Here is a 13,974-nt window from a genome sequence, read left to right on the forward strand (position 1 = left end):
GCAGGAGAGCATCAACTTCAAGATGCTCTGCTAGGCCTATCCAGAATGTACAGTTATCCAACTTGTGGAATATTTTCTTTATGTCTGCTGAATAAATATTTTATTTACCATAGCTAAATTATTCTAGACTATGCTATAAGACAACAAGGAGTGAAAATAAGCAAAATAATCATATTCATTACCTGAAATTCGCAAATACAGAGCTCACGAATTTGTTGGTACAGCAAGCCAATGAACATCTTGAGAGGTTATAGCAATGGATTGCTAATGTAGAATAAAATAAATCTTTTAAAAATACATATCTTTGTGTGTAAAGAAATCATGCTGTGAGTTTCTTCATGCACATCAATAACTTGAAAACTATTTTCAAATATTCTTTTGTTTATTAATTCTGTTTGAACCGCATTGTAGCAAAACTTTACAGTCTCGATTTCACTTACAAAGTGGAGAAAGGAGGAGTTGCCACAGTCATCAGGAACTGTCATAAATTTAAGAACATAGACATTCATAAATTTTGCCTAGAACAGCATATGGAAGCATGTGCAACAGAAATAGAATTTCATAAAAAATCCTTCATAATATTAAGTATACATTGAGCATCTGCAGGTAACTTTAATCTGTTCATAAATCACCTTGAAGCTGTACTGGCTGATTTACAACCAAAAACAAACAAATAATGGTTGTTGGTGACTTCAATGTAGATTTCCTTAAAGACTCTCCGAATAAGAACTTATTTGAGTTAATAACATGATCATTCAACTTAATTCCCACTGTAAAGTTTCCAAGTAGGGTAGCCAATTGCTCACAAACAGCCATTGATAATATCTTTATAGAAAAGTCCAATGAAGAAAATTATATTACAAAACCAACAGTCAATGGCCTCTCAGATCATGACATGCAGTTCCTTCTGTCAAATGTTAATACTGGACAGGATATAAAATCTGTTAAGTCTGAACTCAAGAGATTAATCAATAAGCCAAAAATTTGTTATTTTTGGACACTCCTCAGAGACCTTCACTGGAGTGATGTTTACAGTGCTCATGGCATGAATGAAAAATATAACACTTTTGCTAATAAAGTGCTTACCTTATTTGAACACTGTTTTCCGCCAAAACTAATGAAGGTTAGAGCAAAGTATTCAAAGAAGCCATGGAGTACTCAAGGAATAGAGACATCTTGTAAAACAAAAAGAAAACTGTGTCTGTCTATCCGAAGCAGTTCTAATGCTGATGCTACAGCGCATTACAAGAAAGACTGCAAAATATTAAAGACTGTAATATCGACATCAAATCAAATTTATTACAAGGAAAAGATAAACATATCAGATAACAAAATAAAGACAGTATGGGATATAATGAAGGAGGAGACCAGTACAACAAGACATGAAGTGGGGCAAATAGCATTAAGAATAAATGATGCATTGGTGACAGATGTGTATAGTGTTGCAGAACTTTTTCACAAACATTTTATAACTGCTACTGAAAAAGATGGGGTTGTCAGGTTCTGTAGATGCTGCCATGGGATACCTCAGGCCAGACATGACAAGTTAGGTCCATAATATGACTACCTCAGCAGAAGTAATGTCCATCATAAAATCTTTAAAATCAAAAACATCTAGTGGGTATGATGAAATACCAACAAAGTTAATTAAAGAATGTGATTCTGAGTTAAGTAACATGTTAAGGTATCTGTGTAATCAGTTGTTTATCAGTGGAATATTTCCTGAATGGTTGAAATATGCTGAAGGGAGATAAAGAAATAGCATCAAATTTTTGTCCAATTTCACTTTTGCTGTCATTCTCAAAAATTTTAGAAAAGGTAATGTATGGTTGGCTTTATAACCATCTTATATATATATATATATATATATATAAAAAACCATACTGTCAAAGTTGCAGTTCAGATTTCTAAAGGGTTCTAATATTGAGAAAGCTATCTACACTTAGAGTTAAACTGTACTTATTTCATTAGACAAAAAATTGCAGGCAACTGGTATATTTTGTGATCTGTCAAAGGCATTTGACTGTGTGAATCACAATATCCTTGTCCGGCCTCAGTAGCTGAGTGGTCAGTGCAACAGAATGTCATTCCTAAGGGCCTGGGTTTGATTCCCAGCTGGGTCGGAGATTTTCTCCACTCGGGGACTGGGTGTTGTGTTGTCTAAACCATCATCATTTCATCCCCATCGATGTGCAAGTCACCAAAGTGGCATCAAATCAGAAGACTTACACCTGGTGATCTGTCTACCAGACAGGAGGCCCTGGTCATATGACGAAAATATCTTTTTAAATAAATTAGAATATTATGGTGTAACAGGAAATGCTGCAAAATGGTTCAAATCTTATATCTCTGGCCAGAAACAAAGGGTGTTATTAGGAAAGAGACATGTATTAAGTAATCAGGCATCATCCAACTGGTAACTAATTACATGTGGGGTCCCACAAGATTCAATCTTAGGGCCCTTACTTTTTCTTATATGTAATTCCCATTTTTCATTTTCGCAAAGGATTTCCATTACTGTAACTATTTTTGTTGTTACTAGGAAAAAGCTACTTCTCAGCAGCAAACAACACAGACATAAACAGAAAAATATATAGTAAACACTGGGTTATTGCATATTGAAACACAAAGAAATGTAACAAAGTAAGTGAAACTATTGAGGAATAAAGTAGGAATGCCAACCAAACCAAGAAAGTCAGAACAGGTCAAGATAAAAGGGAAATTAATATTCACATAGAAAATGGACAATATTTTTAAAAAATGGGATAAGGGGAATTGATGATGAGAGAGGTAGACAATTCAAAGATCAGGAACAGTACAACTGAATGTAAGGAAAAACATTATCAGAACAGCAGAAATATGCCGTCAAATACTTAACAACACAGCATCTGAGCACTGACAAGAGTGTGATCAATAACTGAAGGATATCAATAGTGAAAGAGTCATAAGAAGCAAAAGTTGCAGTTGTAATGCTCACAAAAGTGTCTTATGAGATATGTGGGAAAACAAAAAATATGTATATTTCTTTACATTGACAGTTTTAGTAAATATATAGTTTTTGATATCTACTGTTTGCTGTACTTTACATGTGTGTCACCGGTACAATAAAAACTGTGGACATAATAGGAAAATAAAATGTCTCACTAATTTTTTATTTGTATGATTTATTTATTTAATCTTTATTAATTCTTTACAGAGAATATTCAACTAACTTAAAGCAGTGAATACAACAAATTACTGTTTTAATAAAGGATTATTATAATACAGCAACTGTACTAATGCCTTCATACCTGAATAAGTTTCATCATGGAAGGAAAAAAACAAAATATTACATCACTCTAGAAGTACCCAAAACATTCAGGAGGTGGCAGCACACATCAGAAGTGTTGGTAGTTGCATATAGAATATACACTTATCAGCACTGGTGCTCAGAAACAGTCGCCCTTCCACTTATTAGAATCACATTTGTGTGATGCAAATTTGCAGTGCCTGGTGTTAGGGGATTAATGTAATATAATGGCAGTAACAGATTAGTTTCAAACTGAGTAAGATATTAATTACAGTGAATCATGATTTTAATCGGATTGCCATCTCCAGATATAGCAGTCTCAAATGCTTTAATTGTGTCCTTTAAATGGAAGTTATGAGTAATCAGAGCCTTAACATTTATCTTCTGAGAAGCAACTAAAGCCAGAGACGCAGGATACCTGCAACAAAATAGAATATTAGTCCCACTCAACCATTAGCACTACACAACAAGTCATCTTAGAAACAAATTCTGATTATAAATTACCATGAGAACTTTAGATAAATTCAAGAGTCCTGTCTCTTCAAAACATATGCCTAACAATGTAAAAATTTTATACAGCATATTACAATATACAAAGTTTGTAAATACTTTAGAAATAAAGGAGACCACTCACCACAAAGCAGAAGCATTGAATCATTGATAGGAATACACAGAAGAAGAAAAACTTGCTAGCTTCCAGAGTTATCCTTTAATGAGCTAGAGTATTTAAACACACACATATGCATACACATAACTATATCTGTACATGATGCCAGCTAGACTGACAGGGCCATTGCTATTTGCGGCAGGTGGTCTGGCTGTGGTGGGGGTAGTGTCACATGGGGTGGGTAGAGGGAGAGGAATGTTGGAGGTAAGGAGAGGGACTGGGGGTAGCTCAGATAGAGGCTGGTTTGTCAGCTAGGAATGCAAAAGTGAGGGTTAGCAGGTATAGTTGTAGTAGCTGAACGTAAGCTGCACATGCTGAATGCTACATGTGGATGTGAATTGGGAGGGAGTAACAGAATGGAGGAAGAGGAGACTATTGGGTGGTAGGAACAGGGATAGTGGATTACCTGAGATTGAGGCCAGGACAATTACAGGAGCAGAGAATGTGTTGTATGGATAGTGCACTCTGCATAGCTTAGAGAAGATGGTGTTGGAGGGAAGGATCCAGATGGCTTTGCTTGCGAAGCAACCATTGAAATTGAGCATGTTATGCTCAGCTATACACTGTGCCACTGGGTGGTCAACTTTGTTTTGACATGAGTGAAGCAGTGGCCATTCATTTTAGTGGAAGCTGGTTGGCTTTCATACCAAGATGAAAGGCTGTGCAGTGTTTGCAACAGAGTTGGTATATGACATGGCTGCTTTCACAAGTGGCCCAGTCTCTGATAGTGTATGAGGAGCCTATTACAGCACTAGAGTAGGTGGTACTGGGTGGGTGGATGGGCAGATCTTGCACCTTGGTCTGCCACAGTTGATACCTGTGGCAAGGAGTTGGAGTGGGTGTGGCATGGATATGGACTAGGATGTGTGTAGGTTTGTTGGGTAACAGAACACCACTGATGGTTCAGTTATTCCAGTCCTGGGTGATATTGGGTGATGAGGGAGTGCTCTTTGTAGTTAATTCTTGGGGGGTGGTGGCAGGACTGGGAGTCTGTAAGGTTATGCCATGGGAAATCTGTTTATGAGCTAGGCCTTTGTATTGTCTGTCTGTGTAGGCCTTTATGAGGCCTTCAGCATACTGGACAAGGGATTTGTCATCACTGTAGATATGATGTCCACAAATGGATAGGCTACAAGAGAGGGGTTCTTTTGTGTGTGTGAGGGATGGCAGCTGTCAAAATTCAGCTACTGTTGGTGGTTAGTGGGTTTAATGTGGACAGAGTTGTGAATGGAGCCATCAGCAAGGTGGACATCAACATCCAGGAAGGTGGTACGTTGGGTAGTGGATGACCAGGTGATGCAGATTGGAGAAATGTTGTTGAGGTTGTGAAGGAATGTGGATAGGGTGTCTTGGCCCTGAGTCTAGATCATGAAGATACCATTAATGAACCTGAACAGACTACGTGTTGGAAGTTTTGGGAGGTTAGGAAGGTATCCTCTGGATGGCCTAAAGCAGATTGGTATAGGAGGCAGTAATGCAGGTGTCCATGGCTGTGCTGCAACTTTGTTTGTAGACCTTCCCTTCAAAGTAAAAGTAGTTGTGGGTCAGGATATAGTTGGTAAGGTGTATAAGGAATGAAATAGTTGGTTTGGAGTCTGAAAGGTGTTGGGAGAGGTAGTGTTCAACAATGACAAGAGTACAGGCATAAGGGATGTTGGTGTACAGGGAGGTGGCATCAGCAGTGTCACATAAGGATATGGGAGGTAAAGGTGTGAGAATGGTGGAAAGTCAGTGAAGGAAGTGGCTAGTATCTCTGATGTGGGAGGCTAGGTTTCAGCAATTGGTTGGAAGTGTTTTTCAACAGGAGTGGAAATTCTTTCAGTGGGGGCACATTATACAGCTACAAAGGGGCATTCAGGATTGTTTGGTTTGCGAATTTTGGGGAGCACATAGAAGGTGCATGTGCAGGGTGTTGCTGGGATGAGAAGGGAGATGGATTCAGGTGAGATGTTCTGGGAAGAGCCTATAGTTTTCTGTAGGATTTGGAGTTTATATTTTTATTCCATGATGGGATCACTCCAGCAGAGCTTGTAGGTGGAGGAATCAGACAGATTGCAGAGGTCTTCCATCAGGTAGTCACTGCAACTCTTAACAGTGGTGGATACTTTGTCTGCAGGGAAGATGATTAGGTCTGGATCTGTTTTCAGGTTGTGTATGGCTGTCCTTCCATTTGCTGAAAGGTTAGCATTCTGAGTAAACAAGCTTGGGAAGGACTGTAAGGCCAATTGGAGGTAAAGAGCTCCTGAAAGCTGATTACAAAGTGGTTAAGTGGGAGGGGGAGGTGCAGGAGTCATTATTGGATTGTGGTATAAACTGGGAGAGCAAGGTTTAATGTTGGGATTGGTTTAGCTTTCGTTGGATGGGTTGGTGGCAAAGAAGTGTTTTCACTGTAGGGATTAGGAGAAGGAGATTAGGCCTTTGACAAGTCCAGTGTGGTTAAATTTGGGGGTAGACCTGAATGTTAGGCCTTCAGGTAGGATCAAAATTCTGTGGAACTGAGGTTTTTCATGGAGAGGTTAACAACAATATTTTGGGCTTGCTTGAGTTATGGTTTTTGTGGGGGTGCTGGGAGACAGTTTGAAAGGATGTGGTAAATTGAAGAGGGCAGCTACACAGGTTCTGAGTGCTATGAGTGATGGACAAGGGAGTTTGCTTTGAGAAGAATGGACATTGGATAGTGGTGCCCCAAGGCAGGAGTAGGTTTTCAGCCAGTTTGACAGTTTATGGAGGTGATGTCTGGAATGCTCCTCCAGGTGTTGATCCACAAGGGTTTCTATTTCAGAGATGTTGTGTATTTAATGAGGACTGCACAGTAACACTTTGTTGTAGATGGACTAGAGGTGGTTCAGGGATGTTTGTGCCATGGAGAGGTATTTTTGCAGTATCAGGATTGTAAGGGATAGGGACTGGAAAGGTGAAGGTTGTAGCTTGTGAAATGAGGAGTGAGATTCAGAGATGGGGTTTATGTGATTAGATCATTGTGGGAGGAGGGGGTGGGGGGTGGGGAGAGATTACATTGTTTAGAGAGCATTTAAGGAACAGGATGTAAGACTGGGTTTTAGCCAGGAAAAGAAGTACTTTTCTGCTTTTATGCACTGGCACGGAAAGGTGGAGCACATGTGTTTTGGGGTAGGGATGATGTTAGGAAATGCAAAATGATGCAGGAAATGGGCAAATGGAAGCATTAGAAGGTTATAGTGAGAACAGGATAATCAGCATGAGTTTGTTGAGAGAAAAGGAGGAGGAAATTGTGCGGGGACCAAAACACATAAAGTTCTGAGAGGAGGATTGTGTAAGAAGGGATGGCAGATTCGGAGGTTAAATGTAGTGGTTGGTTGTTGGAAGGTTTTATAACTGTGATCCAGTTGTTGCTTTGAACAGTGTGTGGCACAGTCATGATTGCCATGACTGGTGCTGAAGGTACTCACAAAAGTCTCATGTGACCACGTGGTTCTGCATGGGCAAAGCAAGTACATATCAAAGATGGGTGGGAACTCATATGACAAGATGTGGACAAATAATAGAGGAGAGACAGACAGGACATGGATCACAGATGGTAACAAAGGGGTGACAACAGGAGGTTTAGAAGGAAGAGAGTCACTAGACAGTACAAATGCTATTGGAAAGTTCTAGTGGAACGTAAATACTTTAGGATTAAAGGAGACACTTCACAAAAAATCTGAAGTGTTGATTTGTCAATGGGCACACACAAGAGGTGGAAAACTTGCTAACTGTCAGAGTTATCCTTTCATGAGCTAGAGGACATAAACATACAGACACTTGCACACGCACTCGTACACACGCCTATGCTCCTACATGCTTCCAGTTAGACTGACAGTACCAATACCATTTGCAGCAGGTTGACTGGTTGTTGTGGGGATGGCATTTAGTTTGGTGGGTGGGGGGAGAGGGAAGTGGGAAGTAAGGAGAGTGTCTGAGGATGGATGGTTGGTGGCTCAGAGGATGGCCAATTTTGCAGCTTGAAAATTGGGAGTAAGGGGTGGCAGGTATAGTTGTAGTGGCCAGTGGGAAGTGGCACATGCTGAAGGCTATGTGGTAATATGAACTGGGAGGTGGTGACAGGATGGAGGAAAGGGGAACTGTTGGGTGCAGGGCGTAGGGACAGTGGCTTACCTGAGACTGAGGCCAGGACAACTACAGGAGCAGAAGATCTCTTGGAAGGATAACCTCTATCTGTGTAGTTTAAAAAAATGGTGGTGGAGGGAAGGATCCAGATGGCTTGGAGTGAGAAGCAATCAGTGAAACAGCATGTTGTGGCACTAGGTGGTCGACTTTATTCCTGGCATAAATTTGGCAGTGGCCATTCGTCCTTGTGGACAGCTGGTTGGTAGTCATACCAACACAAAACACTCTGTGGCATACTAAGGTACAAGACCTATTGAATCCACCTACCCAGTGCCTGCTACTCCAGTCCTGTCACAGGCTTATCCTACTCCATCAGAAGCCGGACCGCCTGTGAAGGCAGCTATGTGTTATATACCAACTCTGCTGCAGATGCTCCACAAGCTTTTATGTTGGTATGACTTCCAACCAACTGTCCATCAATATGAATGACCACCAACAAGCTATTATCAAGTACAAAGTTAACTGCCTGGTAGCACAACATGCAGCGGAACATAATATGCTAAATTTCATTGGCTGCTTCACAACTCGAGCCATCAGGATCCTTCCATCCACCACCAGCTTCTCTGAGCAACACAGATGAGAGCTATTCTTACAACACATCATCTACTCATGTAATCATCCTACCTCAGACTCAGGTAACCCACTGTCACTGTACCTGCACCCAACACTTTCCCCTTCCTCTGACAGTCACCCCCTTCAAATTGACAACCCCATGTAGGATTCAGCAGGACCACTTTCCACTGGCTGCTATTATTATAACTGCCATCCCTCTCTCCTGCATTCCTAGATAGCAAACAAGCCTCTAAACCACTACCCTCTGCATCCTTCAAAATATTTGAAATTTGCCATCAACAATGCGCCACAACTTGGAGAGAGAAATGATTTATTCATTCAGCCTTAGTATTGGACAGAAAGCAGTAAGGTAATCAGCCATACATTTTTTACCACTTTAACACATGATAAAATACCTTCAAACACAAACTAAAGTTGTAAGTACTTGGAAACTCTTACTCCACGTAAGAATTTCTGAAAATACATGAAGAAATGTTTGGAAAAATGTGCTAACCATCAAATTTAAAAAAGAATGAGGTAAGTACTGCTATCTGTTGCTGGATATGGTAACAAATAATGTTTACATTTGTCTAGCCCCTAACTATCACATTGGGGTGCAATGCAGCACAGAGAATTCTTGCATTTCTTTAGATATCAATTCTGTTATGTCAAAAACAGGCTACCCTTCTGCAGCACTCCAGTCTCACCCTAGTCAAAAAAAGCTGACCAGCTGAGTAACAGAACAGCCAACACTATGGCAAATGATAAACAGACAAAAGTTAATGAACTGAAGCTAAGGATGATTATATGGGAATTAAAAAAAAGTGTAAACATGAAATGTAAGGTTTGTACAATAGGTTTGTACAATATTTAATCTAATAAATTTGTGAACCAAATTTAGAGCATTTTAAGTGTTCAGTTCAGAACACAAATATTAACTGAAATGGGTGTAGAAATGGAAAAAATTGGTCACATTGTGGAAATCAGTGGAAATTATCAAAAGTGGAAGTGTAATCTACAGAATTGGCGCAAAGAAGCTGAGAAGAAGAAACAAACCAGGGGTAAAGAATACAGGAATTATAAAGGCATAGTGGAAAGGCTAAAATCACAAGGTACAGATTGTGTGTTGTGCAAGAAGATGCTTTGATATTGCGCCTGCAGACACAGGGAAGAAGCTCTTTCTTGATTTGTGGAATCTAATTAAGCACAAACTTACAAATTATTATATATCTGGCTTTGTAAATATGAATCTTGTCAAGACAAGGTACAATGATGATTCAGAGAGGAGTAGGCAACAGACAACCAAAATCTACAAGGTAGGGACGAATGGAGACGTGTCGTCTTCAGCGATGAGGGTCGCTTCTGCCTTGGTGCCAATGATGGTCGTATGCGTGTTTGGCGCCGTGCAGGTGAGCGCCACAATCAGGACTGCATACGACCGAGGCACACAGGGCCAACACCCAGCATCGTGGTGTGGGGAGCGATCTCCTACACTGGCCGTACACCACTGGTGATCGTCGAGGGGACACTGAATAGTGCACGGTACATCCAAACCGTCATCGAACCCATCGTTCTACCATTCCTAGACCGGCAAGGGAACTTGCTGTTCCAACAGGACAATGCACGTCCGCATGTATCCCGTGCCACCCAACGTCCTCTAGAAGGTGTAAGTCAACTACCCTGGCCAGTAAGATCTCCGGATCTGTCCCCCATTGAGCATGTTTGGGACTGGATGAAGCGTCGTCTCATGCGGTCTGCATGTCCAGCACGAACGCTGGTCCAACTGAGGCGCCAGGTGGAAATGGCATGGCAAGCCATTCCACAGGACTACATCCAGCATCTCTACGATCGTCTCCATGGGAGAATAGCAGCCTGCATTGCTGCGAAAGGTGGATATACACTGTACTAGTGCCGACATTGTGCATGCTCTGTTGCCTGTGTCTATGTGCCTGTGGTTCTGTCAGTGTGATCATGTGATGTATCTGACCCCAGGAATGTGTCAATAAAGTTTCCCCTTCCTGGGACAATGAATTCACGGTGTTCTTATTTCAATTTCCAGGAGTGTAAAATCATGACTCTTCCATCCATTTACATCTATGAAAGTATATGCTTTCTGAAGTCTCACTCCCAGTTTTCTTCTTTAAACAGTGAGTTCCATGACTATACAACAGGACAGAGTAATGAATTTCACAGAGAAGTGCATAAGAAAGCCCATTACAACAAGAGTGCAATATACCACCCAAAACTTCTCTATAGTGCTCTTCCCTTAAAAATAAAAAGGATTCAGCAGCTGAGCAGTTTTAAAAGTGAACTCAAAAGAATGTTAATCAGTAATAGTTTTTACAGTGTTAGTGAATATATGAATTCTTCAGAAAGATAGTGTGCCTTCACCTATCTTATAAGTTACTCATATACAAACTTGTGTCGTGGGGTAGACTCTTTTATGTACACACAAAAATTAATTAATCTGTCAATATAGAGTGTTATAATCATTGTTTCTTGTTGCTGTCCATTATACACAAAATATATGTAACTTATTTGTGTCCTATATTGTTACAAATTTATATCATGTAAGCTATAATTGTTTTGCCCATATATTTAATTCAGATTGTTCACTGATAGTTTTTAAATAATATGTTGTTATTCATATTTTTTCTGTATGTAACATATGACAAATCCCATATCATTGTACATGATAAAATAGGTGCTCAATAAACAACAACAACAACAACAACAATCAATAATTATGTTAAGTTACATTTTGAAGGCTATGACTGATCAGACACATTAACTGGTCTTATCTGTTTGAATTTCTGTTAAAAAAAAAAGAATAAAATAGTTTGATATTCTTTTTGCAGCCTAATTTACAAAATCCTCTTTTCCTCCATTTTTTAAAAAAACTGTGGGTTAGTGCATTTTTTCATGCATGTCTTCATATATTGTAGTGGTCCTCAGCCTGGAGACTGGTCTGATGCAGCTCTCCATATTAGTTTACCATGTGCAAGCTTCTTTGTCTCTGCATAACTACCATGACCTGCTTACTGTATTCAAACTTTGGTCTTCCTCTACAATTTTTACCCCACTAACATCCTTATTTACTTCCTTCCATTACTAAATTGTCAATTCCTTGATGCCTCAAGATGTGTCCTATCAACCAATCCTTTCTTTTAATGAAATTCTGCCATAAATTTCATTTCCACATTTTGATTAAATACCTCCTAATTTGTTTATTTTATCTATCCATTTAATCTTCAGCATTCTTTTATAGCAGCACATTTCAAGAACTTTTCTTTTCTTCTTGTCTGAACTGCATTTTGTCCATGTTTCACTTCCGTAAAAGGCTACACTCAAGACAAATACCTTCAGAAAATACTTCCAGGCACCCAAATTTATATTCAGTGTTAACAGATTCTTCTTTATAGAAATGCTTTTCTTGCTGTTGGAAGTCTGTATTTTATAACCTCACAATTTTGACCATCATCAGGTATTTTACTGCCAAAATGGCAAACCTCAACTATTACTGTTATTTTCTCATTTCCTAATGTAATTCCTTCAGTATTGCAAATTTGATTTAATAACACTGCATTGCCCTTGTTTTACTTTTGTTAATCTCTTTGCAAGTCACAATCTGTTCTGTTCAAGTGTTCTTCCAAATACTTTGCTATCTCTAACAGAATTATGGTGTCATCTGGAAGCATCAAAGACTTTATTTCTTCTTCCTGAAGTATAATTCCCTTTCCAGATTTCTCCTTGGTTTCCATTACTGCTTGCTCAATGTACAGACTGAATACCATTGGGAATAGGCTACAACTGTGTCTCACTCCCTTCTCAACTACCTTTTCATGCCCTTTGCCTCTTATTATTGCAGTATAGTTCCCATTTGCTCCCTGTATTTTATTCCTGTTACTTTCAGAATAGCATAGTCCAGTCAACATTTTCAAAAGTTTTCTTTAAATCTATAAATACTGTAAATGTATGTTAGTGTTTCTTCAACAAATCATGTAGCCTAAGTCTAGAGTCAGTATTTCCTCATGTGTTCCTAAACTTCTTTGAAACCCAAAATAATCTTCCTCAAGGTTTGCTTCTACCAGATTTTCCATCCTTCTGTAAATAATTCATGCCAATATTTTGCAATCATGTTTTATTAAACTTATGATTTGGTAGTATTCACATTTGTCAGTTCCTGTCTTCTTTGGAATTATAATTATTACATTCTTCCTCAAGTCTGAGGGAATTTCACTTACTACCTATCTCTAGCATATTAGGTGGAATATTTATGTAATGGCACGGGATCCCAAAGATCTCAATAATTTTGAGGAAATGTTATCTATTCCAGAGGCCTTGTTTCTACTTAGGTCTTTCAGTGCTGTGTCAAATTCTTTTAACAGTATCATATCTCTTGTTTCATCTTTCTTATTTTTTCTATTCTTTCTATAACACTGTCCTCAAGTCTGTTTGCCTTGTATAGACATTCTATACATGACTTCCAACTTTCAGGTTTCCCTTCTTTGCTTAGTGCAGGCTTGCCATTTGAGTTTTTGATATTCATCCAGTTGCTTCTCTTTTTTCCAATGATCTCTTTAATTTTCCTATAGGCATGATCTATCTCTTCCCTAGTTATGCATGCTTCTACAGCCTTGCACTCACCTTCTAGACATTCCTGCTTAGCAATTTTGCACTTTCTGCCAAATCTCATTTTCTGATGGTTGTATTCCCTTTTGCCTGCTTCATTTTTATATTTTCTCCTTTCTGCAATTACATTCAGTATCTCCTGTGGTATCCAGTGATTTCTACTAGCCCTTAACTTTTAACCTATGAAATTTTCTTCTGCCTTCACTATCTCACCTGTCTAAACTATATAATCATTTTTTGTTATAATTATTTCTCCCATTTCAGTTCATCATTACCAAATTCTTGCTCTGAAACTCCCAACAATTTCTTGTTCCTTCAAATTATCCAGATCCCATCTTCTTAATTTCATACCTTTTTGCAAGTCTTTCAGTTTCAGTTTGCAGTTCATAACCAATACATTGTAGTACGTGTCCACATCGGACCCCTGAAGTCATACTATGATTGCAAGACTACTTATTCTTCAACTTATATATACTCAAAACCACTGTGTAGAGTATGACAGAAGCTACTTGGCATGCCATCACATCTTAGGCTTTCTTGGCACTCCAATTATATGTGGAGCACATTAAGGCAAGAGATCCATTTATGATCCATAGAATATGCAGATAACTAAACAAAACAACTGAACAATGGAAAATCCACATTGAAACATGCACAGTGTAAGAATTTGATGTCTTGTCATTACATT

General features: G+C 39.0%; 1 protein-coding gene across 1 annotated transcript in view; it reads right to left on the reverse strand.

Annotated features, from left to right (window-relative positions):
* Nucleotides 1-3,306: 3,306 nt before the first annotated feature.
* Nucleotides 3,307-13,974, reverse strand: part of LOC124805263 (sorbitol dehydrogenase-like) — a 99,249-nt gene continuing 88,581 nt past the window's right edge. The window contains exon 8 of the mRNA XM_047265774.1: nucleotides 3,307-3,707. Within this exon, the coding sequence (XP_047121730.1) occupies nucleotides 3,554-3,707 (154 nt within the window). The 3' untranslated portion in view covers nucleotides 3,307-3,553. The remainder of the gene's footprint in view (nucleotides 3,708-13,974) is intronic.

Source organism: Schistocerca piceifrons, chromosome 7, assembly GCF_021461385.2.
Source record: "Schistocerca piceifrons isolate TAMUIC-IGC-003096 chromosome 7, iqSchPice1.1, whole genome shotgun sequence".
Lineage (NCBI taxonomy): Eukaryota > Metazoa > Arthropoda > Insecta > Orthoptera > Acrididae > Schistocerca > Schistocerca piceifrons.